The 27,052-nt window shown below is 40.4% G+C and overlaps 2 protein-coding genes across 6 annotated transcripts in view; both read right to left on the bottom strand.

The window, feature by feature from the left end:
• The window catches only part of sik2b (salt-inducible kinase 2b), a 51,680-nt gene extending 32,859 nt beyond the window's left edge, over positions 1-18,821 (bottom strand). For all 3 annotated transcript variants that reach the window (XM_069690489.1, XM_069690498.1, XM_069690507.1), the window contains exons 1-3: positions 18,312-18,821; positions 11,476-11,592; positions 4,099-4,162 (exon numbers count right to left, since the gene is read on the bottom strand). In XM_069690489.1, the coding sequence (XP_069546590.1) occupies positions 4,099-4,162; positions 11,476-11,592; positions 18,312-18,449 (319 nt within the window). In that variant the 5' untranslated portion in view covers positions 18,450-18,821. The remainder of the gene's footprint in view (positions 1-4,098; positions 4,163-11,475; positions 11,593-18,311) is intronic.
• Positions 18,822-19,393: 572 nt separating this feature from the next.
• Positions 19,394-25,205, bottom strand: laynb (layilin b). Of its 3 annotated transcripts, none has more exons than XM_069690449.1 (7): positions 24,984-25,205; positions 23,725-24,031; positions 23,306-23,463; positions 23,056-23,100; positions 22,423-22,500; positions 22,171-22,288; positions 19,394-21,825 (listed from the first exon to the last, which is right to left on the bottom strand). In XM_069690449.1, the coding sequence occupies exons 1-7, from the start codon at positions 25,054-25,056 to the stop codon at positions 21,498-21,500; spliced, it is 1,107 nt and encodes a 368-aa protein (XP_069546550.1). In that variant the 5' UTR covers positions 25,057-25,205; the 3' UTR covers positions 19,394-21,497. The 3 variants fall into 3 exon arrangements, with proteins under 3 accessions (XP_069546550.1, XP_069546561.1, XP_069546566.1); XM_069690460.1 differs by having other exon boundaries at positions 23,731-24,031; XM_069690465.1 differs by lacking the exon at positions 23,056-23,100.
• Between the last annotated feature and the right edge of the window lie 1,847 nt (positions 25,206-27,052).

Below are 27,052 nucleotides of genomic sequence, written 5' to 3'. Positions count from 1 at the left end.
AGCTCCTCCTTGTTGTTGGCTGTCAATCATCATTCAGTTCATTCAATAACTCTGAAATGTCATCGCTGGACAAACGATATGTCTGAATCATTTTTCAAAAACGTTTCTACGGGTGTAAAACACGTTCTCCACGTATTCTTTAGTTTCCTGCGTCTCCTTCTCACCACAATAAGAGAAGCTGTCAACGGATTTGCGGATCTGATTAAGACATTTCAGTCGTACTAAAATACCCAACAATTACTTCTCCTATTTCTACTTTCAGGTTTAGTAAATATCGTTGCGGGTGCTAAATTGTTCAATTTGCATGTTCCCTCCAAGTATTTTGCGTCTTCAAGCAGAAACACCCAATATTACATATGCGTGCAAGCAAACACGCAAAATGGCTAACGTGTGTTAAATTGCAAATTTGGAAGACGCAATCCTCACTGCACGTTGTCAGCAGATCTGCATGGACATTTTTTTGCAGGTGGTGAAGTTTGCACGTGATTTTACACACGCACACCTTTAGTAGATCAGACCCTAAGAGTGAATAAATCTGGGAGCATATATGCATCATGTTTTAACAAAAAGTTTGGGTCATTTTGTTTAAGAAATAAGATATGAAAGCCTTGCAACTGGTGCTCTGTTGGGCACTCATTCTCCAATTCACTTCTGATTTTCTCTTTGAGGTCATCAAAGTCAAAGCTGCCCCACCCTGGTGTCTGCCAGATCTGCAGAAAAGTGACGCGCGAGTGCGCAGGATGGTTTTAAGCGGAATAGAAATTGACAGTCAAAGCAAATAAGAATGCTTCTCAAAAATAGTCTAAGTGCTCCTTTGAAGTCAACACTGCTTGTCTCATTCCTGTCCCAACAGTCAGACAAGAGATCGGCATGAGTGATTTTACTCACTGCCAGTTATTATACTCCCCTCTCTCCAGCAGTGCTTTCTTAAATATGCATGCCCTACATTTCTCCACCACCTTCCGAATTCAAATGGATGTCCCCTGCTCACGCCTCTGTACTCTTCTGCCTCTGCTCTCTGCTACTCCGCTTTATTTGTGGTTGACCCAATTTCCAGGTTTGATCCATCCTGCGGTGTTGAGGCAGACCGTGGAGCGGCAGACTGACTTGACAGACAGACAGACACAAAGGCACATCAACAAGCTGGCATCGATGCCTCCGCTGTGCCCATTACTGTGCCCACCCACCCTTTTGCAAGAATGAACCCATCACTCTCCGCCTCCTGGTGCCAAACCCAGATCTGCTTCTTTGTCTATCCGGCTCCAGAAACACAGGCTACCCCTCCTCATCCTCCACAACACCATTTACTGCTTGGTCTGATGAGAGAATTGGAGGCTCATCCATCGTGTCACTGATTTGCTGTAATACAGTAGACTGCTAAGCATCCACTACACTACTACTAATTCACATCTTTAGCTCTTTAAAACCTATGGCCAGGAGCAGACCTGAGAAATTCAGCATGTCAGAAAAGCGGAGGCATCTCTCTGGAGGGTGATGGAGGAGAAGGAGACTGGAGATCTGTCTTGGCAGCTTGTCTATTTGTCTGAGTGCATCATGACTCAATGACTTGATCCACCTCCAGAGAGTATTATTCGGAAATCAGAAATGATTGTTCAATTTTGTAAGATTGAAGACTGTAATACTCGTCTAGTGCTGCATCTACTGCTCAGTGTCTGCCTCGCTGAGTCAAAGCCGCTATTGCTGCAGCTGATGATGACATATAAACGTCTTGCATAACTGCATTGCATTGTGCAATCAGGGCAGAGGGGTCTGAGGAATCAGGACACAATGATTTTATAATACCCGGAGATGATCCATGAGAACGTCTATGGATTATAGAAAATGAGGTTAAGCAATCATGATTGACTATTTAAAGCAATAGTCTCCTATTTTGGGAAACTCTTGTTGAGTTGGATAACAAGTTACTAAAGTCGGACGATTCTAAATAGAATAATAATCATGATTTTCCTGTTCAAAATTGAGAACATGATATAAATGTCTTTTGGGGGAACCTATGGGGGGGGGGGGGCAGCTTCCCAGCTCTCTCTGGGTCACAAGAGCAAAGCTGCTGCTGAGTCAACATCACAAGTGGAACACTGGTTTCAGAGTTACAAAGGTATGTACACACACACACACACACACACACACACACACACACACACACACACACACACACACACACACACACACACACACACACACACACACACACACACACACACACACACAGACACGACTATTAAGTAGACTGTAGCCTGAGTAATTCTCTCAGCTCCTATGTCTGCAAGTAGGCTAAGTGCAAACTCTCTCAGACTGTCTAATAGGGGAGGCCATTTATCTTCAGTGGAACATGAACCACTTACAGGTAGTCCACATCAGACAGGTCTACACCCGTGTTAATAATTGTCGAAATATTTAACGGCATGGTTTAGTTTACATCTCCATGTTCAAAGCCGGAATGTCTCAAGAATTCTTTTCTGCTTTTGAGAGGAATAATCCAGCAGTATTTGAGCTAAACGTTTATAATCCGACAATGGGACGCAAAAGAAGTCGAATTTCCTTTGGCTCGTATCCAGCGTACTGGATTGAAGATTGCTCTGCGCACATTGTACAAATGGAGTGCGTTAGTTGTGCGTGTGTGACAGCGATAGAGCGCATGTTGGTGCCATGGCAGACTAAGATAAACTCTTATCTTTGTGTACTATTCTTGCCATGTTCTGACTTGTCTGTCCTTTTAAGCACAAGTGCGCTTCAGAGTACTTCAGTGCGAGTCATTTGTTCTGACTGACTAATGTAAACTCATTATTGTACGTTTCAGACTGTCCACATCATTTTTACATAAGAGCTTTCAAAAACTTAAAATATGACTGGATTTCACTGTTTAAACTAAACAAATAATGTTTTTCTAGCTGTTTTTTTTCTTCTGGTGATTTGCTTCCAAATGTGCTAAAATAACCACATTTGGTCTCTTTCATTCCTTTAATAAACATTATGAAATGGACATTCAGGCTGCCATGATAACAGGTGGGTGCTTTTTTTTATGTGATATCTATTTAGGCATTGAACTTGATCCTGCTGGTCTCCTATTAGGACCTCTGGATTTGATGTGTTCACTGTATATATGACTTGTCCTCAACCCCATCTCTTCATGAAAGAAAAAAAATCTAAATGCAGCTGAAACAATTATATAATAAACAGATTAACTGATCAACAGAAAAATAATTGGCAAAGATTTGAATGACTGATTTATCATTCAAGGCTTTTTTTTAAGCAAAAATGCCAAATGTTCCCGAGTTTCAGTCTCTCAAATGTGAGAACATTTGACAGTATGGATTATCTTTGGATTTGGGAGTTTTAGTTGGACTAAACAAACTGTCATTCCACTTAGCTGTATAAGCCTAGAGCTTCTTGGTCTCCTGTCACATGTTTCACTTCTGTTATCTGTTACAATGCTGTTTGTATAGTCCAAATAAAGAGAAACTCAACTAAACTAATAGCTGCACCTGTACAAGTAAAACTAAAAAAAAAATGTCCTTGAACATCCCACCAGACCAGAACAAAGGTTTATCAGCCAGAAATCCGACTTTCTCAGTGCCATGTAAATGACGGTGGAGGAATGTCGTCATTGCTTGCCAGCATGAAGAAAGTGATCTTGATATCATGTATAATCTGAACATTACAGCAGTAAACCAGACAGGTGTGGGTGATTCTGCAGCACATACAGTCATAAATCACCCTTTTTCTCTTGGAGGCTGCCTCTAAGCAGCCGTTACAGGCTGTCAGTGACGTCACTTTGTATGGCAAGAAAACAATGTCAGCACATTTAGGGCAACAATTACAATCAGCATGGGTTACATCATGACATTATTCACAGATTTCCATCAATCATATGACCTTGGAAATTGAGGCTAGGATTACTGTAAGAGCAGCGCATAGTCAGGAAGACTTTGATACTTCCTTGTTTGTCAAAAACATTTCTGACGCAAAAAAGCAGAGGTTTTTTTCAGCTGATATGGGGACTACGTAAATGTAGTGGGTGGGGACAGTGTTATGAGGGTCAGACTGATCTTGTGCTTGAAAAAAAAAAAAATCACTCACCGAAAATCTCCCCATTCTTGGCATACTCCGTGACCAAGTAAAGCATGTTCTTTGTCTCCATCACCTGAGAGAGGGAGGGGATGAAGGAACAGGGGTGGGGGTGAGGGTTGGAGGGGTGGTGGTGGTGGTGGGGGGGGGGGGTGAAGAAGATCACTTTTTAATAGCAATATCAGCAGATAATACACATTAAACAGTCTCCTGCTAAAAGAGAGAAGAAGAAATACATAACAAGAGGTAGAAATGACCAAAATATCACAGTTGTTCACAGGGCCCACTCTGTGCTTAAACTGCAGTGTCTGGCATCAACAACATGACGAGCAAAACAAAATGTATGAATGGCACAGGGTCTAAATATGGCATCCGTGTCAGGGAATGGAGGTGGACTGTTGGTGTTGGTGAGTATATTTGAATGGTACTTAGAACCTCTCAGTCCTCGCACCATGCCGTGTTGTGTAGGAGGAGGAGAACCGATTTAGAAGCAGAAACACTCAGGAGATGAATAGAATGAAATGCGGAGGGCAGAATCAGATGGAGAGAGGAAGATGAATCAGACACAGCGAGCCAGACACTCACACTAGAAATCCCACGCTCATTGTCTATGATCAATTTTCCATCTGTTTGTTACTCTGACCGATTCATGGATTTAGGAAATGAAAGCCCTGTTGTTGTTTTTTTGTTGGTCTGGGTTGTGTAACAAACATATTTTGTCCTCTCTGGTTACAACCAATTAATTAATGCAGCGCAGGTATTGGCACTCTGTTGTGAGCCAATCCAGCATCTGATTTGGAATAGAAACCTCTCACAGCAGACATTTTGACTCGTCACAGCAGGAAGAACACAGGTGTAACTAACACTATTACCGATGGCTCTGGTTCATTTCAGTGTGCCAGTAAAGCAGTGTGAGCAGGGCGCTGGCGCTGGCACACCCGAGTGGAATGCAGCCATTAATCATGTTATTACTTACACCTGTGTTTGACATGATGAAATATCCACCGTGAAGGGCTCATTTTCATTTTATGGCCACTATCTTTTCTAGTGCTGTAAATGTATAATTTACCATTTTCAATGTAATTACTTCAATGGGAATTGATTGTATTGCGGCAGGTATTGACTCAGGGTCATGATCTATCCAATATCACCCTCAGTGTATTCAAGCATTTCTGAAACAACATGATTGATATGGAAATCAAGTACTCGTTTAGTATTGGCATCACTATGACAGTACTGACAGACTGACTGGTTTTGTAACTTAGAAAGTGATCATCTTTGTAATTGAAGAAAGATTCTTGGCCGCCGTGAAGGATAAGTAAAGTAGAGAGATGAACACCCCAGAGTCAGAGAATGATGAGAAGTGAAAGGAAAAAAGAAGTGAAGAAAATGCACATGACACAACACATGACAAACTAAAATGGGATCCACAGTTGGTTTGTCTGTATCTTTGTGTGTCTTCATTAGCTTGGGTTCTTCCTCTGGGCCACAGGGCCAGTTTATGAGACTGGAAAGGAAATCACTAATTGACCAGAGCTGATTGGATGGATAGGCCGTTGGAAATAATGATACACACAAAAATAACAGCAGAAAGCTGGAACAGTGCCACGTGGTTGTGTAATGATAATGAACACTCATTTACTTTCCCTAAACAAAGTAACAGGCCCCAAAGGCTTATGTAATACAACTGCATCACCCAAACTGTTGAGTTATTGGTGGTTACGTGGCTATTTTGTGACAGACAGCACCCGTCTCAGTAGCTAGGAGAAATGAGTTTGCCTTTGCCTGCCTAATATACCAATAAAGTGCAACAACCAGAACAAAAAATTTACTTTTGTGAGTCTCGTAAAGTTTTTGTGAACTTCCCTCATAGACCTGGACATGTATACACCGATTTTAAAAGGTGCCAAACTGGCACGAGGGAAATTACATTTATGGGATTTATTTCTATAAAATACCATTAGTACACCTCAAACTATGGATAGTAACAATGGGCTCTGTTTAAATAGCACCACACAGCAAGAATATTTCATCACTTTTAAACCTAATCAAAATTTTCCTGCTAGAAATTTCTGGATAGGAGAAAGAGACTCAGACAACTGGGATTAGACATTTTTTGCTACAAACATTTTTACTGTGTTACTAATAATCTTAACCATAGATTTAAAACTATAGATCATGTAGTTAAGATCATATGATTGTAAACCCCAGAATAAAACAAACATCCGGGAATGTGCATACTTCCTTTAAAAAAACCTGATGTGGAAGTGTTAATCCCACAGTCAACAGAAACATTACAGATGAAGCAGGCTTGTTTGAGTAGATGGATCATATGACACATCACTATACAAAAACCTCTTGCGCTTCTCATTATTTGCTTTACAACACTGTTTTAAAACCACAAATTTGGTCCATGTTTTCCACTTTTTTGTAATTTCTTGCCACTGGTCAGCAGGTGTCACTGATTGTTACCATGGGGACACGGTTCTTTGCCTTAGGATAGGGCGGCTAACTTTTTAGGTTATGCCACAATTAAATATGCTTTTTAAGAATTAATCATCACACACAACTTTGCTGCTTGCAGTTCAGAAAGAGAGTGATGATGTGGGATGTATTTCAGAAGGAGAACGTGGACAACTGCTTAGTTAGGCCTTTTCAATATCATACATTTTAACTGGTCACTGTACGAAAAAGGTTACTAATAACATTAACGACTGCTTTGTTCTATTCAAGTATCCCAGTAAGTCAATTTGTTGATGATAAACTGATTTGCATAAAATGAATCACCAGCTATTTTGATTAGTGATTAATCACTTTAAGCCATTCTTAAAGAAATAAAATGTTAAAATTCTGTTTCCAGCTTCTTAAATATGAATATTTTCTGCTTCCTTTACTCTTCAATGACAAACTAAATATCTTTTATTTCTGGAATATTGCATTGGGACAAATCAAATCATTTTAGGCTGCCCCTTCAGTTTTGGGAAACACTAGGTCACATCTTTCAACACATTTTACAGGCCAAACAGCTAATAGATTTATCGAGAAAACAATGATTTGAAACTCATGACTGTCAGTCGCTCATGACAGGTTGACGATGAGCTAACATGCACAGTATCAGAAACCTGAAACTGAAGCAGCTACAGGGAATTTGGCCATTATTAATATTTGTATTTACACCTGGGCTTTCCTCCTGTGACATGCCTAAATGTCTTGTGTGTGAAGGTCCATGGGAGCAGGAAGAAGGCCAGAATTCACTACAAATTGTCCATTTTGTAACTTTGGATTGCGTCTGAATTGTTTGTCGAATGTGTCCAGAGGATGTCATACAGAAGCCACTAGGGCACCGAGTTGCAACGACCCTAGACTGATGTGCATAGCGGTAAAGACGTGTTTATTTATGCTCTTCAGTATCTCGCTGTGGTTACTGATTAGTTACCCTTTAGCTTGTGCTTATGAAATCTCCCAACTGTCAACATGGTGATGCTGCTGCACTGAAACTGACCTAGTCCTAGGACATCAATCCTCAACAGGTGTCATGCCACTTTGTTTTTTGTTTTTTTACCAAAATATCAACATTTCACTTTCTTCTGCTTCATCAGCATGAAGCACACATCTTGTTGAAGCTCTGCTTGCACTTTTTGTCATGCATGCCGGGAAAATAAATACAAATAAAAGATGCTGCTTGTGCTGTGGCATTACTTGTGATATTTCCCCAGCCACAAAAGTAAAGCCAATACATTTAATATGCATTAGATACTATTACATCTTGAAAATCTTATGGTAGCTATCTTCTGCTCAAACTACACTGCTCTGTTTTATTTTAATTTAAAACCAGAGACGGTGCTACTTTTTTGACTATTTGGGTCATAAATCACCCTTTACCACCTAATACTCATACTTTTTAAAGATCCCAGGGATCAGAACAAGAATTATCCATGTTTTTTAAACAAGCAATTAATCTGTTTTGGCCTAAATTAGACATTTCACGTGTAAAGTGCCAGTCAAGAAATTTTTTAGATGTGAAATAGAATATCATCTGATTTTTAGATCAAGTCTGATTTCCGATAACAGTGATAGAAACATCTTAAACCACATCATCTACAACTACTGCTAATAATACTTAAAATCAAGCCAGTAGCACCTTCACACAGTACAGAACACATACAGAGATGCAATCAGTGCAGAGTCAGTCAGTCATTAACTATGCTCTCATATCTTTAACCATCCAGCAGTGGCAGGTTCTGCTAGGCAGCAGTTGTTTGCACATGCATTAGAAAACGACCTGGATTGGTCCAACGCTTCAACACCCCGACTGCTTAAGTACCTGGAAAGAAGATCAACAAGGAGCAGCGGTGAATTCTGCTCCACGAGGCTGACGTGAGCAAATTTGAGGCCCCCTCAACAGATGTCACACTGGGCCGACACCGCAATGTATGTTACATATTACATCTAAGACGTGCTCTCTGAGGGGCCTTCTTTGACCGGAGGCCAGTTTCACAAAGGTAGACTTTTACAATGACCTCGAACAAACTAACTTAACAGACTTGAGATAAATGTCTAAATTCATCCATTGCACTAGGCTGTGCAGTTCTCGAGTATCTCTGAAGAAGGACTAGGTGGCAATGAATTCTGGTTCAAATTGGTTCTCAATAACAACAACAAAAAAAGAAACCTGTGAAACCACTCCTGAGTTTTTCTGGGGAATAATCAATAACAATATATTTTTAAAAGGATATACAGTGGGTACGGAAAGTATTCAGACCCCTTTACATTTTTCACTCTTTGTTTCATTGCAGCCATTTGCTAAAATCAAAAAAGTTCATTTTATTTCTCATTAATGTACACTCAGCACCCCATCTTGACAGAAAAAAACAGAAATGTAGAAATTTGTGCAAATTTATTAAAAAAGAAAAACTGAAATATCACATGGTCATAAGTATTCAGACCCTTTGCTGTGACACTCATATTTAACTCACATGCTGTCCATTTCTTCTGATCCTCCTTGAGATGGTTCTACTCCTTCATTGGAGTCCAGCTGTGTTTAATTAAACTGATTGGACTTGATTAGGAAAGGCACACACCTGTCTATATAAGACCTTATATAAGACCTTACAGCTCACAGTGCATGTCAGAGCAAATGAGAATCATGAGGTCGAAGGAACTGTCCAAGGAGCTCAGAGACAGAATTGTGGCAAGGCACAGATCTGGCCAAGGTTACAAAATAATTCCTGCAGCACTCAAGGTTCCTAAGAGCACAGTGGCCTCCATAATCCTTAAATGGAAGAAGTTTGGGACGACCAGAACTCTTCCCAGACCTGGCCGTCCAGCCAAACTGAGCAATCGTGGGAGAAGAGCCTTGGTGAGAGAGGTAAAGAAGAACCCAAAGATCACTGTGGCTGAGCTCCAGAGATGCAGTAGGGAGATGGGAGAAAGTTCCACAAAGTCAACTATCACTGCAGCCCTCCACCAGTCGGGGCTTTATGGCAGAGTGGCCCGACGGAAGCCTCTCCTCAGTGCAAGACATATGAAAGCCCGCATAGAGTTTGCCAAAAAACACATGAAGGACTCCCAGACTATGAGAAATAAGATTCTCTGGTCTGATGAAACCAAGATTGAACTTTTTGGCATTAATTCTAAGCGGTATGTGTGGAGAAAACCAGGCACTGCTCATCACCTGCCCAATACAATCCCAACAGTGAAACATGGCGGTGGCAGCATCATGCTATGGGGGTGTTTTTCAGCTGCAGGGACAGGACGACTGGTTGCAATTGAAGGAAAGATGAATGCGGCCAAGTACAGAGATATCCTGGAAGAAAACCTCTTCCAGAGTGCTCTGGACCTCAGACTGGGCCGAAGGTTCACCTTCCAACAAAACAATGACCCTAAGCACACAGCTAAAATAACAAAGGAGTGGCTTCGGAACAACTCTGTGACCATTCTTGACTGGCCCAGCCAGAGCCCTGACCTAAACCCAATTGAGCATCTCTGGAGAGACCTGAAAATGGCTGTCCACCAACGTTCACCATCCAACCTGACGGAACTGGAGAGGATCTGCAAGGAAGAATGGCAGAGGATCCCCAAATCCAGGTGTGAAAAGCTTGTTGCATCATTCCCAAGAAGACTCATAGCTGTACAAGCTCAAAAGGGTGCTTCTACTCAATACTGAGCAAAGGGTCTGAATACTTATGACCATATGATATTTCAGTTTTTCTTTTTTAATAAATTTGTACAAATTTCTACATTTGTTTTTTTTCTGTCATGATGGGGTGCTGAGTGTACATTAATGAGAAATAAAATGAACTTTTTTTATTTTAGCAAATGGCTGCAATGAAACAAAGAGTGAAAAATTTAAAGGGGTCTGAATACTTTCCGTACCCACTGTATATATATCGTGATTTTCTGTCAAAACGGCACCCATTATATGTTTATGATGTCAAGTGAGGGTCATAGTTCCAAAAGTTAAAATCAACCACTTCTGCTACTTCTGTGTTCCTCTTTTCAAAATCCCAGTTGCAATAGGAACCAACAACAACAACAGCTTCCAAGCTATCACCATATATGCTGAAAATGGCGAGCTTTGACAAAGACTTGGATCATGCAGTGAGGCAGGCATGCTTGGTTCTTTTTGATCTTTTGATTGGATTCAGCCATTTTAATAGCAGGGCTCGACTCTCCGCATGCAAAAAAGGTAGCTAACTTTTTGGTTTTAAAATAAGTCTTTATTAGTCTGAAACTGTTCGACCTGTGTTAGAAGCTACAATGAAGAGTTGCCTAACACTTGAGAGTTATTTAAAGTGCCCCTTAGAACATTTTACATTAGAAAACAAACCAATTTAGGTCTGTGTAATAGCTATTACAGCTTCAGCTAAAAGTCACAACCTTTTTAGTAAATGTGTCACGGAAAATTAAGGAAATAGAAATTCCTGTTTATGGTATCCCAACTGGAGCAAATAGATACATTGCAGTGTCATTCATCCAACAACACTATCTCAATGTCAGTGACAGACTGCAAGGAGATGTGATGGGATGGGTCAGAGACAAAGTCAGATCTGAACACCCAAGAAATCAATCAATGTCCTAAAAATGTCTTGATTGACAGCTTGCCAACCAAGAAACAAACAAAAACAAAAAAAATGCAAAAACACTGACTGCAAAATAAGAAACCAAAAACCAGATTTAACCATTTATCTGCACAGCATTACAACACGGTGGAATAACAATTGACAAATATGGTTCCATTTTAAGGAGACATAAAACACACAAGAGACCAGAAAAACACATGATATGCTGTAGTCTTAATTAATGAAAGCAGCACCTCCAACAAAAAAAAAGAGGATTATTATCATGCAAGGCAGTCAAAAGATGCAGACACTGAAACTAGAGACTCACCTGGTAGAGCTTGATGATGTGGGGATGGTCCAGCATCTTCATGATCTGAACCTCCCGGTAGATCTTCTCCAGGTTCACAGCATCTAGTTGGGTCTTGTCGATGATCTTAATGGCCACCTGCAGAATGATCAAGCATCAACAATACAACTCTTAGCTGTCGGTATCTTAATAAACATACAACAGTCAGTGTTCGGGCTCAACAGACCTAATAGGTAATAACATACACTTCCACCTACGCTCACGCAAACTGCAATTTAATATTCTCCAAACAGCTGAGGGAGACGGTGACTTCCTTTCCAGCTTGTTTTCAGAGACGAGGGAACTGTTTCTGAGACACAAGATAAATACTTAAATACAGCTTGTGATGAAATCTCCATAAACAGTCTGGAAATTTGAGCAATGATGAAAAATTATATGACGGTACAGCAGAGGCAAACATGTGCATTATGAACATGTGTAAATCGCACTCTCAAAGCTCCAAAACTCTTGGCTTTGATTAATGGTGTCCGGTACGTAACAAGGCAATATTAAGATCTCTTCTTCAGACTGTCTCATAAACAACATTTCATCAGTGTGATCTGAAGTGTTCCAAGCATCTGGGAGCCAAGCTGGAGGCGTAAACAAGAGACCCCAGTTCTTAGTAATCGCACCACTCTTAGATGAAACTGGAAAACACAGATGAAAATAGTCCTGTTTCAGAGAAAACAACATGTGAGCGTAATGACGCTGGCACTGGTGACTCTTGAGCTGAAACAATTAGTCCTTTAACGTATTCAGTCAACAAAAAAACAATTTGCAAATATTTTCCTAATCAATCACTTTAGTTATTTTTTTTAGGCAAAACAGTCTCCGGTTCCAGCTTCATAAATGTGAATGTTTGCTGGACATGGATGGTTCTATGACATTAAACTGAAAATCTGACAAAACAAGCTATATGAAAAGGGCAACTTGGGTATGGGAATACAGTTGGATTGCAGCTGCAGCCCTCGGTGAGGTGACAAAAATCCATTAAAGGGATGTAATTTTACAGAACCACAGGTCTGAAGGTTTCTCAGATGCTACGACTCTGTGCAGCGGTTTCTAATCTAACTTTCTGACAGAGGATTGTCCTCTGGAAACGTATCGCCGTGACCATCATTTTATCCTGAAGATCAGATAAACAGAAGATTCCCCTCGATCACATAACAAAATATTTTACCAGAAATTTGCGGTTGCATTGACTCGCTATCGCAGTGCACTGCCAGATGATGTAACAGCTGAGCCAGGTCCAAGATTTTTCTTACAGATTACCCTGCATTTTCTTTTTGCATTCACAGTGTCAACAGTGGCATCACTGGAATAAAGGAAGGGGCTGCAATTGTCACGTGTGGATCATTGGGACTGTCACAATTATTACATAGTCAACTGAACAATTATTTGAGCTGACTGCAGTCATGTTGCATGGTTGTTAGACTTGTTTCTATTCATCTGTATGAAAACAGATGGACGAAACTCCCAGAAATGTCATATTTCCATCACTGTTTCCAAGTGGTTGAGGTTTTACTGGCGCTCTTTTAATGACGTCATCTCATTGCGCTCCCTTTTTCTGGTACAGTTTAATGGCATGAGTGATGCATCTGTGCAACTATAGCACACTGTATATTTGACTACTATTACCTGCCATTGTCAATAACTTGTTTGTATACTTCAGTAATAGGTTTTATATATTTAAGTTGTTAAAATGGAAAATGGATATGATTAGAATATGGGTCAAATCAATAGATGCCGACATTATTGTCATTTTCGAAACTTGGCTGACAAAATCAGTTATTGATGATATTAACATGGATGGTTACAATGTTTATCGTGCTGACAGGACAAAGAAAGGTGGCGGAGTTGCCTGTTATGTGAAATAAAAATGCATTGTCAAGGTGGTTCTGTCTGAATCGATTTGCAAGCAATTGGAATTTCTGGCAGTGGATGTTGAAATTTCTAAGGGCCTTTGTATGACCGTTGTTGGGTGTTATAGGCCTCCATCTGCTTCAAACGAGGCATTACAGTCACTGATACACCTTTTATCCAGACTAAATTATGGTGAAATTGTTTTAGCTGAAGATCTTAACTGGGACTGGCTTAAGCCCGTGTCTCATGATTTTAAATCTTTTTGTGATTGTCAATCTTACCCAGTTAATCAATTCACCCACTCGTCCAAATCTTAAGTGCTCTGAGAAGTCCACATTAATTGACTTGATTTTAACTAATGTTCCTCATAAATTCTCAGCTGTTGGTGTTTTCTGCAATGACCTAAGTGATCATTGTGTTGTTGCTGCTAACAGGAACACTAAGGTCCCTAAATGAAAACCACGCATCATTTATAAGAGGAATCTTAAACATTTTAATGAACAAGGGTTTTATCATGATTTGTTTAATTTTAATTGGAGGAGAATAGAGCTGATTCCTGATGTGGAGACAACCTGGTCTTTTTTTAATGATGGTTTTACACAAATCATAAATGCACACACCCCTTTTAGGAGATACAGAGTACAGGGACGTGATAATCCCTGGTTCTCCTCTGATCTAGCAGACAGTATTCATGAGCGAAACCTGGCTTGGGCTAAAGCAAGAACAACAGGTTCAGCCACTGACTGGCTTGTGTTTAGGCAACTAAGAAACAAATGTTCCTCTTTTATCAAGAAAGCAAAACCTGAATATTATTTGTCTGTTACTGCTGAAAATTTAAATGATCCGAGGAGATTTTGGAAAACTATAAAATCCCTCTCTGTGAGCAAGAACTCACAAGCTTTACCTGCTTTTATTATGAAGGGTTCTGTCGCTGTTCATGACAAAATGGAGATATTGAATTGTTTTAACAAACACTTCATATCTTCTGGCTCTCTGTTTGACTCTTGTTGTCCAAGGTCTGTGAAACCATGTACTGGTGTTCCAGTTTATACTGGTCAGCCTTTTAATTTTATCCCATTTTTTGTGCAGGAAGTTCATAAAGCCCTAAAAAGATTAGATCATAGGAAACCCTCAGGGCCTGACCGTATAGACCCTTATTTTTTTTAAATTGGCTGCTGATTTTGTTGCAGAGCCTCTTGCATCTTTTATCTTTATAATCTGGGCCAAAATGTGTTGTACACTAACTTTCACTTCTATGCTGATGACATTGCGATATACAGTATTGCTGTGCGTCAACTCCTGTGCAGGAAATTGATCTCTCGCAAAATGCTTTTAATGTTGTTCAAAATACCCTTTTTCAACTGAAACTTGTTGTAAATGCAGATAAGACAAAACTTATGATGTTTTCAAACTCTCGGAGTAGGCCACAGAATATCCCTTCGGTGGTCACTCTTGAAGGAAGTGAAATAGAGGTTGATGACTCTTGTAATATCTGGGTATTTTGATTGATGACTCTCACTTTTCAGCCACATGTGCAGTACCTGGTGAAAAAGTTGAGGTTAAAACTGGGTTTTTATTTTCAAAATAAGCTGTGTTTTTCAATTAATGTAAAAAAGCGACTAGTTGCTGCTACTTTTTTTTTTTTTTTTTTTACCTGTGCTGGACTAAGGTGATTTTCTATATATGCATGCCTCTGCTAACTGTCTTCGTATGGTGGACGCAGCTTACCATGCTTCACTGCGGTTCATTACCAATTGTAAAGCTCTGACTCACCACTGTGAGTTATACTCTCGGGTAGGATGGCCTGCTTTGGCCACCCATAGGCTCTGTGATTGGTACACCTTCATTTATAAGGCAATCCTTGGTCTGCTCCCAAACTACCTGTGTGTCTTCATCATGCAGAAAAGTGCCAGACAATACTCCCTGCGTTCTCAGGACTTCTTTATGCTCGCTGTCCCAAATGCCAGAACGGAAATGGGAAAAAGGGCTTTTGTGTACTCTGCACCCTCATCATGGAATATGTTGCAGAAGGATTTAAAACTTGAAGAACTGATACCACTTACTGCTTTTAAATCTAAAATGAAAGAAATAGAGGCAGGTTCCCAAAAATGTCAATGTTTTTAAATTAACCAGGTTAAGTAACTGACTCTTAACTTTTAGTTTCTTTTAACTTGTCTCATTCTGTGTTCTGCTGTCTGTAACTATGTGTTTCTTATGTTGCTGCCTGTCTTGGCCAGGTCTCCCTTGAAAAATAGATTTTTAATCTCAATGGGACTCTCCTGGTTAAATAAAAAAAAAAAATATATATATATATATATATAAATGAAAATTAAATTTTCAGAAATGTAATTTTCATTTATGTGTTATTTAATGCCAATAAAGAGCTGTTCTTCTTCTTTATAAGCTGTATGTGTATTATTAAACTATGATCATGCTAAATCTACAGTGCCATGACGTGGACAGAAAACGACAAATCATCAATCGCCATTATTTGTACATCGATTCATCCCCTAACATGTCATGATTGTGACAGCTCTACTGATCATGTCAGTGTGTACACAGACTTACGTTTGCTTTTAATTCTAAATTGAAATCCGTCACCTATTTTGATCCCTCTTTAGCACATTTGTAGTTACCACTTATAGATGAGCAGTAATGTCTGTTTTGATAGGTTTAATGTTCTCCATTATTATCTCCCCGGCAACAGTGCAGACCGGTATGCAATTTGGTATTAAATCCTATGAAGAAATCCAAATCCTTTAATGGCACTCCAGCTACAAGTCGAGACCTCAAGGGTGTAAAACTTTAAATCTTCCAGTCGAGTAAGGAGGAACCAGAGGGTATTTAATGTAAAAAATAAGATCTGAACTAACTGATTACGTCTGCAACAATACAAAACACACACACACACACACACACACACACACACACACACACACACACACACACACACACACACACACACACACACACACACACACACACACACACACAATAAGACTTCTTGGAAACTCTGCTGGCACAAGGTCATTTAAGGACAATGAGTTGCAGGGAAATTTACCTTCTTCACAAAGTAATGACAGACAAGACAATGCTATGATCAGATATGAATAAATGTACGACCTGCTGAGCTGACAGACAGAACCACATGGGGATGGGCCAGCACTGTGTAAATCCACAATATGTACATAATAGGATGAATGGGTCAGTATAACACCAGGAGCCATGGGTAAGAAAAAGTAGGTTACACACACACACACACACACACACACACACACACACACACACACACACACACACACACACACACACACACACACACACACAGATACCGTACACCTATCTAGGAATATGCACACTCACTCTCATGCACACAGACACCACAGATCTGCTGTTTCATGTGTCATTAAACTCTGGTTTTCTTTACACACAAACACCAGGCTGGCATCTCTGTTGCCCTGGTAAATTCTGAAAGTGGACGGCATCGCATAAAGTTGATCACCTTCCTCTCCAGCTGACCTTGGGCCATTGTAACAAACGGCCTGGCTCCGGCAATGGGTTCGGCCGAGCCGAGCAGCTGCAGTGGCTCTCTGTGCCGATCGACCTCTACCAAAACCGCTGGCCTGAAAGCGACCAACAGCATGCAGGTTTTAATTCAACCTACATACCGCAGCTGCTGAGGGGGAGATGCAGCCATTCGGTGAAAGCACCTGGTGTTGTGTTTGCCTGAAATTAACACCTGCATTCACATACAGTAGCTGTTAAGAGTTACATGGTTGCAGATTACCTGGCTAGACTAAATCTTGTGTCACTTCACGGGCTTTAATAACCAGATTATCACAATAAGACTCTTAATTTTCTTGCCTCGTTATTCATTAACCTAACAAGGGTCGCGCGGGTGGAGTAAATCTTTGTCTTTCTGCACAGTATAACCGCTCACGTTCAATGACAAACAGTTGGAAACCACAGCGATCAAAGATTAAAGTGTGTAACATATTTTATAAGTGTCCCGGCCCAGATTTCTATCAGTCCCTTTGTCTACACAACACGGCTTCTTCACACGCAAGCTGAACAGTCTTTACAGTCAATTCCTTGTGTCTGTTTCATTACAATAGAAAGTCATGGCACTGCGCGGTACTGCTTGATAAAGGCTTCTCTGCAGAAAGCTGACATAAAACTAAGCGTGAACTCAAACAAATCAGAGCCCTGTTCCCTCTTGAGCTCATCCTGCATCGCCTGAGAGTGTGCAGTGTGATATCAAACCCTCTCCGAGCTAAGCAAAGACCCCAAAGCGGTGTCACTGGATTGCTGCCTGCATGCGTGCGTGTGAGCAGAACACTTTGCTTTCCAATTACAGAGCTTGGTTGACACATCCTGCTCCTTACAAAGCTCTCCTCACTGCCGGGACAAGAAACCACGAAATCACATCATTATTTGGATTACATAATGGGACGACCGACCCATGCTGCATGCCCCAGATACAGCAACTGAGGATGTTTACACCAGCCAGGCTCTTGAATTGGCACACGTTGCTACTGTCTGGGTCATGACCAAAAGCTGCACAGGTGTATGATGCCGGGCTGAGGTTACGAAGAAAGCGTGCAAGTTTGCCTTGTTTGTGTTTCCCAGCAGCACCGGTGGTCATACCTCTTACTGGCAGTGATGTTTAGCTGAGGCTGAAGGGGTGAGGGGGGAGGAGGAGGAGGGGTAACGCGCAGAGTCAGTCACTGCTCGTCTACCTGCAGGATTCAAACACACCAGCTGTTGCTCGAACTGGAGCAGCCAAGTGGCCGGCAGTTACCTGATCCAAGTTTCTATTAGTGCATGATGTGGACAGCATTTCGGTATCTGCTGTGAATGTCTGGGGTGTCAACTAGTGCATAAAAGTTATGTAACTCAGCTGAACAAGTAGCTTAAGTTAGCTTTGAGGCTAACTAGTTCACCGAAACACTCACCTCTGTCTTGGTTATTCGGTGTCGGGCCAGCTTCACCACAGCGAAATTGCCCTTTCCTAAAGTGCGCTCGATGTCGTAGAAGCCCACTCGGACCGGACCCCGGATCAGCGGTTTCTGGACACTGTCAGCCATGACCATGCTGTTCTAGATGGGACTGTTTTGTGTGAAGAGTAGGAGGTAGCCAGACGAGCAGGGACACACGAGGGGCTCACACGGGCTTTGCTCGAGCGGCTACAGATAAAGACGAAAGGAAAACAAACCGCCCGCCGCCGCCGCCGCCGCCGCTCCGAGCGTGTCCATTAAAAAATAGACAAAAGTTGATGTCTGGTGTCGCCCTGCCAGCTTTGGACGCCAATGTGGCGACACTCTCCGTCAGTGAGGCGATACGAGGCAGGCCATTTGCTGAGCCCGGGGACTGTCACACCACGTTCTCCAGTACAATAGAGCTATAATATTTCAGCTTGAGGTACCTCTATCAGCCGGAGAGCACACGAGTTGACTTGCAAAGAGGCGTCATGTTCTCTGGTTGACGTGTATTGACGTCAAAGCCATAGGGGTATTTGTACAGGGGGCGGGGCTACGGAGCGGCTCCACACTTCAGTGCCAATTGGTTGCCAAGACAACCAGACCCACCTCTTACGTCAACCGGTAAAATTGCTATTCTGAAATCTGTTTGCTTGCCTGCCCTCCTTGATTGCACGCATAGGTAACTTTGAAGTTTTGCCTTGCAGGTGTTTAAAAAGCTTCTGTCGGCTGCGAGAAAAAAAAAAAAAAAACAGGGAAAAAGGGGATAGATGCATCTTAAAGCAGCCTGAAACTGCCACTTTTACTCACACTGAGAATGTGCTATGAAAAATGAATGAAAAAAAAAAAATATATATATATATATGCTTGAATTTCACACTAAAAAAGGGATAATTTCTTTCATTGCACAGATCGTCTACTTTAAATTACGTAATCTGGCAAAAAAAAAATGCAATTGGCATAATACAACTATATATAATAACCTTATATAATGTAACATGCAGAACCTCATGTGAAACCAGACATTTTATCAGCCACAAAGACACTTTAGTCAGCTGCAAGACAGCACCATCTGTTGGCAAGAATAGAAAATTGAAGCAAGGCTCCACATTTCCTTCTCAAATTCCCAGCACAGTAGTGTCAGTGGTTTTGTAATTACATTAACACACATCTAATGCCACACACATTCCCATACACACTTATACAAATACACACAAATATTAACATACCCATGTTATAATAATCATTATTATATATTGTAACAAAACAACAGAAATTAATTCACGTTTGAGATACAGGACACATTCATACCCAGCAGTGGTTTTCTTCATGTTGTGCAGTGTCAGTCTGACAGAGCAAAGTGGATTGTGAAGCAGGCAGGCAGAGCAGCGCTCCGAAGGCCTCCACTGTCACGCATAGACTTCCTGAATGTAAGAGTTCCAGATGTGCTTTTGGCATTTCCTGTCTAACATTCTCCAAGAACACACTCAGCCTCTCCTTACTGGGCTTGCTACATCTTTCCAAGACACCAATCCAACAGCCTACTTAGTGCATACTCAGAAAAAAATGCAGGCATTTGTATTCCACTAATGTAAATCCACGGTGATTTTACGCATTTACAAGAAGGGAACATGCTTTTACAAGCTAACACTGATGAATGACTCCATGACATAATTCTAAACTGGACACTACTAAAAAGTACCCGCAATGTACGATTAGTGGGAGGTTTGAGTTTCTCCCACAATCAGGTGGAGTCAGGAAGGCTCACAGCTTTGAGGTTTACTTTGGTCAGCAGAGTTCTGTCATCAGTGTTTCCACATGTTTTGTCCTGTTCCCTGACATCAGAGTCCAAACAGGAAGCCTTACACCACTCTTCATGCTTAGAGAAAAGGTCGAAACAGTCCCTGAACTCCATCACAGCAGAGAGCCAAAAATATATTTTTGTCTTTGTGTCTCATAGTATCTTGTGACATTACTGGAAAGCACCTGGGTAGTTTAATTTTGGATTTTTTTTTTTTTACAAAATAAATAACCTTGTGTCAGAGAATTTGCATTTACAGTGTTCACAGGATTACGTTCAATCTGCCATGTTAAATTTAGCAGCACTCTTTTAATGTTTTTTTTATTTCCTGAATTCCTTTTAGAATTTGTGTAGGGTCACTTGCTATGCACATAGGGTTGCATATGATTTCTGTCTGTGACAGATATTTGTTTGATGATTTTTTGTTGTTGTATTAGTTTACATTTATTCAACTGTAAATAAATTAATAATTTTAGCTCAAAGGGCAGCAAGGTACACCACTTTAGACTGATACATCAAAACAACTACAGAACGGATTGTCTTGAACATTTTTTAGATATCTGTTATGCCCAGAAGATGAAGCTTAATCACTTTAGTATCCCTCTCACTTTTTTACTCATGCTTTTACCCAGTTTCTGCTTGTCCTGTGAAATATCTCAACCTCTATGACATGAAGTGGCATACAATTATTGACAGACCATCAGTTTCTATAGACCCTAAATCTCAATGATATAATGGCACTATAGGGTTGATATTGTGGTCTTGAGTGAAGTTTTTCTACAGCTGCTGGGTGGACTGCAATGGAATTTGGTACACACATTTATACCAATCACCTGCAAAACTACAGATATTCCCATTAATCTCAGATACTCTTTGTTTCGTAATAATTTATAAATGTAAGTTACTTACTGAGAGATGGTGAACATGGAAAACATTGTATCTGGTATACATGAGCATGTTAGCATGCTGCTCTATCTACAAAGCCCCATGAGCATTGCAATAGAATTTTGTTTTTGATCAATAACATTTATTAAAACGATTTGAAATATATGATCTTTTTTTCAGGACCCAAAATCTTAAGTCAGTTGACAAAATGTTAAGAAATCCTGCCTTCACGATAAATCTGATTTGCAACTCTGGATGCAGGGTGTTCTGGATACAGAGATAAACACAGGTGAAAGATGGACTACATGTTCAGATTATCTGTGTAGATAAATCCAGGCTGACACCCAGCCATGTTTGTAGCAATCCTGCCACACAAAGGTTAACAGCAATTGTGTTTTTCTGTCAAGCGGAGTCATATTCCTCAGCTTCTGTGAGGTTGACGGACACTTGCAGAGACCAGATAGGCATAAACAGCGTTATCCATAGATCTCATTTTCCACCCATCCAGCCTGACTGCGGCAGCGCCGGCTTTGAGCTCTGCATGTCTCATAGATGTCATTGGTCACAAAGCCACTCTCCCTGTCCACGCATGACACATTCTCATAGTCGTCACACTGAGCATCATGAGAAGGAGAACAGGAATACTTTGTGAGGATGTCTGCTGGCATGCTGCTATCCAGAGCAGTGTGAGCCAGTTTGGTAACGTCACTACAGGCATATGGTCCTTGTATGGGGCAAGGTGAAGCTGTTGTTGACATCCACTGTTTGGATCTGCTGGGATGGCTTTCTGTTTCTGTCTTCCTCCTGAAATCGATACAAAAATTACATTAAAGAGCGCAGTTAGAATCATCACAACAGGGTTTAAAGACACACTGCTCATCAAATAAAATAACAAACAGATCTCTTCCGACACGTTTTACATTTTCAAGGACCAAATGTACCACAGATAAGTTATAAAGGCCCTGAGGACATGTGTGCTCACTTTGGCCACAACTGAGTAAATACTTGAAGAGTTGCCTTATTGATAAATAAAAGTAAACAAATGAATCAGACACAGACATATACTTCTTGTTCTGCAAAATAGGACATAATCTCTTCTTGAAATGTTCTTGAAGTGTCATTTTACAGCGCTTATATATCTGTTTTTACCTCTTAGCATGCTGCTTGTAGCAGAAGAACCCTGCAGCTGCGAACAGCAGCAACAGCAGCGCAGGAATGGTTGCATAGAGGATGTAGGAAACATAGAGGGTGTTGTCTGAGAAAGATACTGCAAAGAAAAGCACATTACGTATGAAAAATACTTTAAAAACTTTAACTTTGAATATTTAAACCACATCATTTTTCTGTTACCACTTACACATCAGCTCCAAGCGTTACGAATATTTGATTTTCTTTTCTTACCTGATGAATTGGGTAGACCTATTTTTATCCTCTCTTTGCTTTCTGTGGTTGAAAATATGTTTGGCCTCAGTGATGGAACTGGAGCAACCAGAAAAAAATTAACACCATTAGCTGAATATGACAATAAAAAAAATAACATGACTTTGTTTATCTAACCTCTCCAGAATTGAACTGATTCCTATCAACATGATATAAAATATTAAGAATAGTATGTAAAAGGAAGACATTCCTTGTAATTTGTAGTTTGAATTTTCTTGTTCAAATATCCAAGTTGTTAGGTGATGTGATCACATGCAACTCGATGCAAATTTAATTAAAGAACCTTTTTAAGTAAAAAAAAAAAAAAAAAAAAAATTGTATGTATATAGTTACATGTGTTACTCATTTTGTTAATCCTTGATGGAAAAATACACCAAACACCTGCAGATTGTAAACAAGTCAAATCCTGATACATTTTGACCACGACAGGTCTTCATTTAAACAAGGGGAGGTCAACAAAGTAGACCTTAAACAAAAGAGATCAAAAGTAGCGATGAGTTAATTTAATCAGACTTTTCTTGATCTTTCTTGAGATTTGTAGTTATTTGTTATTTGTATGTCTCAGAAACATAATGCATAGACAGTGTGTTGTACCTGCATGTGCTGTGTTCCTGTCTTCAGTAAATTTTGTTACTTTTTCTGCAAAAGACAGAGAAAAGAAGAAAGTAGATTGACATCATTCAGATGAAAAAATTGAGTATAGTAATAACTATGTGCAAGACTGGTAAAAAACAATAGATTAATTTAAAGTAGTAACCAGCTGAAGTCAAGAGTGCCAAATGTCAATATTTCCCACCACTGCACAGCCAGGTACAACAGCAGAGTGTGTAATCTAGCAGCTCACCTTCTGGGTATTTGCAGACAAAGTTGTTCTTGGAGTTGCAGTTGTCATCATTCCACTGGAAAAGGAAATTACCTTTTTCGACAGGTGGTGCAGAGGGCTGGTGGTACAAAACCACACACATTTCACCACCACATGATGGCTCATCCCAGTGCCAATTCCTACAGCAAATAAGATGCACAAGTTTAAACTCATATCGTTTACATAAGTAAACATAAACAGTTCATGTAACTGTTTATGTTTACATCTCATTCCCAAATTCTTACACGGGACTTTGGACATTTCTTGCCTCCCACACAAGCGTCATTTTTTTTCCCAGTAAGTCACAATTGGCTACGGCCTTTCTCCACTTCCATTTTTAGTGTGCAGTTTTCACTGAACCTGAATGAACAAAATATTTATCCAAAAAAAAGAGAGAAAACCTGAACTTGGCCCTGCTTCCATCCAGCCAATAGTACTGTGAGGGGCAACCTGGGCTTGTGGTCCCTGTCCTGTAATGCTGTGGGCTGCGGTGGAGCCCAATCCAGAAGTCTCCATCTCCAACCTGCAGCTGTCGTATGAACATCTCTATCAGCCGCTGCTCGCCCTCTGTCTCAATGCTGAGCAGCTCGCCCCCATCCAACCTGCAGGCCTGCCTGGCGTCCTCGAAGGTGAGCCTCCGCCTGCTATCCTGGATGTAGGACACCTTGTAGCATGGGCGCTCTGTCCCACCCCGACAAATTCTTTGGACTGGACATCAAAGTGAGGATGAAGGAGACAACAAGACAATCAATGCTTTGTTTTCTGAAGTCTTCCTGTGGTACCCATGTGGCAGGAAGATTAAAAACAGCCAACAGTATCATAGAATTTTTTTTCTTGCAGTGCTTTGGCAAATTCTTCCAGCTGCAATGCAAACAAAGCAAACCATATGGTACTAAAAACTGTCGTATAAAACCTATATTTTGAGAGTCTGAAGTGCAGTGGTTTGCTGAGGTTGCACAATTAATGAATGAGGTTAATCATTGTTTATTCTGACAGCCTAAAGGAATTGATTGCACATTATCTCTGAGTAATCTCCCTTTTAAAAAAACACAATAAATCAAACCAGTGGTTCCCGAGTTGAGTTGAGCCCCCCAGGTCTCATATCTCTGTAATTGGGCCTATTGTTTGGATAATTTCCAAATTTTTCCGTTAAAGATTGAAAAAAAAGGCTGCATATGCATAATGTCGATGTAATGATTACGAGTATAAATGCTACTGTTATGATTAAGCAATAAAGTTATTTTAGTCGCTATTACTTATTACTACCATAGCACTGAATTATGTGATTTCCTGATTTTCTGATCTGTGATCCGAGTCGCAAACAATCTGTTGATCACGTGACGCTGTGCTGAGTTTGACTCCAGCCTGTTTATCATTAGGCTGTAACGCACATAAAGTTTGCTTTAGACTTCTTAATCAGTGGGTCTGTTATCAACCTCGTTACCTTAAACCACTAGAAAAAACAACAACAACAAGCAACACGGAAATTAGGCTAAATATGTCTTTAAGCTGCAGTTTTCAGCACCGTATACAAACATTTTAAAACCTTCTTCGGTAAAAACAAACAAGTCGAGGTCTTTTTTCGGAATTAAAATGCACAACATTACACTGTCTCAAAGTTCAAAATATGAGTTTTCCGTCTCCCGAAGTAAATCCTCACCATTTATTTTAGAAGCGGATCCAGGGTGGAACAAGACGGCGATAACGGTGCCAAACAGCGTCATAAAATCCATCTCTACATGTTCACCCGATGTGATGGACGACTTTTATTTCAATCAAGTGTCAATTCGTTTGTTAGGACAGGAACTTCAGTTTAAAAACCTGTAATAAGCACAGCAGTGATAGAGGGAGAGCAGTCTGCTCAGTCAAAAGTGGGTCGTCTGCTGAAGGCGTGCTTATGGCGTCGGGCTGAGGAGGAAAAATCAAGAGGGAGATGGTCCAAGATTTTTGCTGTGAAAGAAAAAAAAAATCTAACAACAACAAAATATTCTTGTTTTTCAGGCTTTGTTTTAGCTTTAGACAGAAGCACCTGAAGTATAAAGGTGTGCATTTGTGCAGTCAATGTGCAGTTCTTCTAAATCAGCTTTTTAATATCCCTTTTCATATATAATAATGTCATTATGGCATGAATAGAGGTCTTTGTGCCTGCACTATGTATCATGCGCACTATATTAAGTCAGTCAATGAGTATCTATGGCTCATTCTTACTCCACCACACACACACACACACACACACACAGACTAAGTGCTGTCAGGGGAAAAACAGCTGAGAGGAGAAAGCGAAGTGAGAAAACAGAAACATGGTTGACTTCAAACGCTTAAATGGTGCTTGTTAAAAGTACAACTCAGTTGTTCCTTTTCTTTGTCTGGCAAACAATACTGATTGGGATGTGATACAGCTTAAGTTTATGGACCATATATGTGAGGTGGCTGGTGTGCCCCACTACTTCATGAAATTCTCCAGTAAAGCCAGTGTTGTTGTTAAAAGGGAAACTGCACCCTGACCAGGCTGTGAAAACACCAAGCAGAGAGGGCCACAGCAAGGACACACTGTGAGATATTGGCTGGGTGAAAGATAAAGAGGAAGAGGGTGAAAAAGAGAAATAGGGATTGCTCATGGGACAGGAAACCATGCAGAGGAGGATGAGGAAAGGCTTGTTTTCGGAACCACACTTCCTGTTAATTGCTTTGGTTTGGTTTCCAGTTATTTCGCCTTGATTTCCACAATATGAATGATTGATGTTGAGTCTCTCTGGCAGTCATGGAGTATGCAATCTAAATTAATCATGTTACAAAGCCTAATCCACCCAAATCATCTGATTGAATTTTTCCCTGAGAGACTGAGGGCTGGCATGTCAAATGGAGGCCAGTGGAGTTATGATCGAATGAAAGTATTGTTGTTGTTGTTGTTGTTGTTGTTTTTCTTGCCTCAGAAAAGAATGTGATCTGCACTTTACTGCTGATGGTATCTGTGTTGATGACAGCCCTGTTCTGGTCAAATAAGATAAATGTGTGGAAATAACACTGTGGGTTAATTAAAGGTGTCTCTGTTATTCATTTAGTTTATAGTGGTAAATTATTCATTTAATAGTTATCAATCAATAGACCTGAAGCTTTCAGATGTCCACTTCACCCAGTTGGTAACTCAGCAGTGGAAAGGCTGGGGCAAATGTGAATTTCCTATTTACTGAAAAGTGATATACTTTTTGGTTTATTCCAGATTATTTACACTCCTTTTGTTTACTGGAATGGAAATTTATGGTTTTTTTTTCTGAGAGCAAAAACAAACAATGGGTGTCTCTGTGCTGTGGGGTGAAAGTTGTGTCTGCACTCTTTAGCACTGGTGAATCACAGGTCTATTATATCCAGAGAACAACAAGGCATTTGAGCTCTGTCTAATTCTGTCCAGCAGATGACACCAAACTACTCACGAAATGAGGCAGAGCAGCATCTTCCATTCACTTCTGTAATGAATCAAGTATTGTCCAACTACACCACTGGTGGAAAGTAATGAAGTACATATGGGAAGAGGGAAACATCGTCCCTTTAGTGCACTGCATTTTTTCTGACAGCTGTTTACCCTAATGATTTAACATTACGACATACATGATACGATTACAGCGCATTATTAAAGATTAAACCAGTGGTTGCCAATCCTTTTCTTTTGGGTTATCTTATTAAATATTAGCCATGACTTGTTTCCAATTGTTCTACCAAAGAGACATTTAT

The sequence above is a fragment of the Brachyistius frenatus genome, unplaced genomic scaffold, assembly GCF_029030835.1.
Source record: "Brachyistius frenatus isolate BFR_SWC_R1_liver_20210118 unplaced genomic scaffold, ASM2903083v1 Contig_1, whole genome shotgun sequence".
Lineage (NCBI taxonomy): Eukaryota > Metazoa > Chordata > Actinopteri > Embiotocidae > Brachyistius > Brachyistius frenatus.
The sequence above is the reverse complement of the archived record's forward strand: the minus strand, read 5'-3'. Positions and strand labels throughout refer to the sequence as shown.

Excerpts from the sequence above, each read along its gene's own strand:
- laynb (XM_069690449.1), bottom strand. The coding sequence starts at position 25,056 with ATGGATTTTATGACGCTGTTTGGCACCGTTATCGCCGTCTTGTTCCAC. Across the intron at positions 22,501-23,055 it reads CAGGAACACAGCACATGCAG|TTCCATCACTGAGGCCAAAC; the intron begins GTACAACACACT and ends TGGTTGCTCCAG. Across the intron at positions 22,289-22,422 it reads AGGTCTACCCAATTCATCAG|TATCTTTCTCAGACAACACC; the intron begins GTAAGAAAAGAA and ends TTTTCTTTGCAG.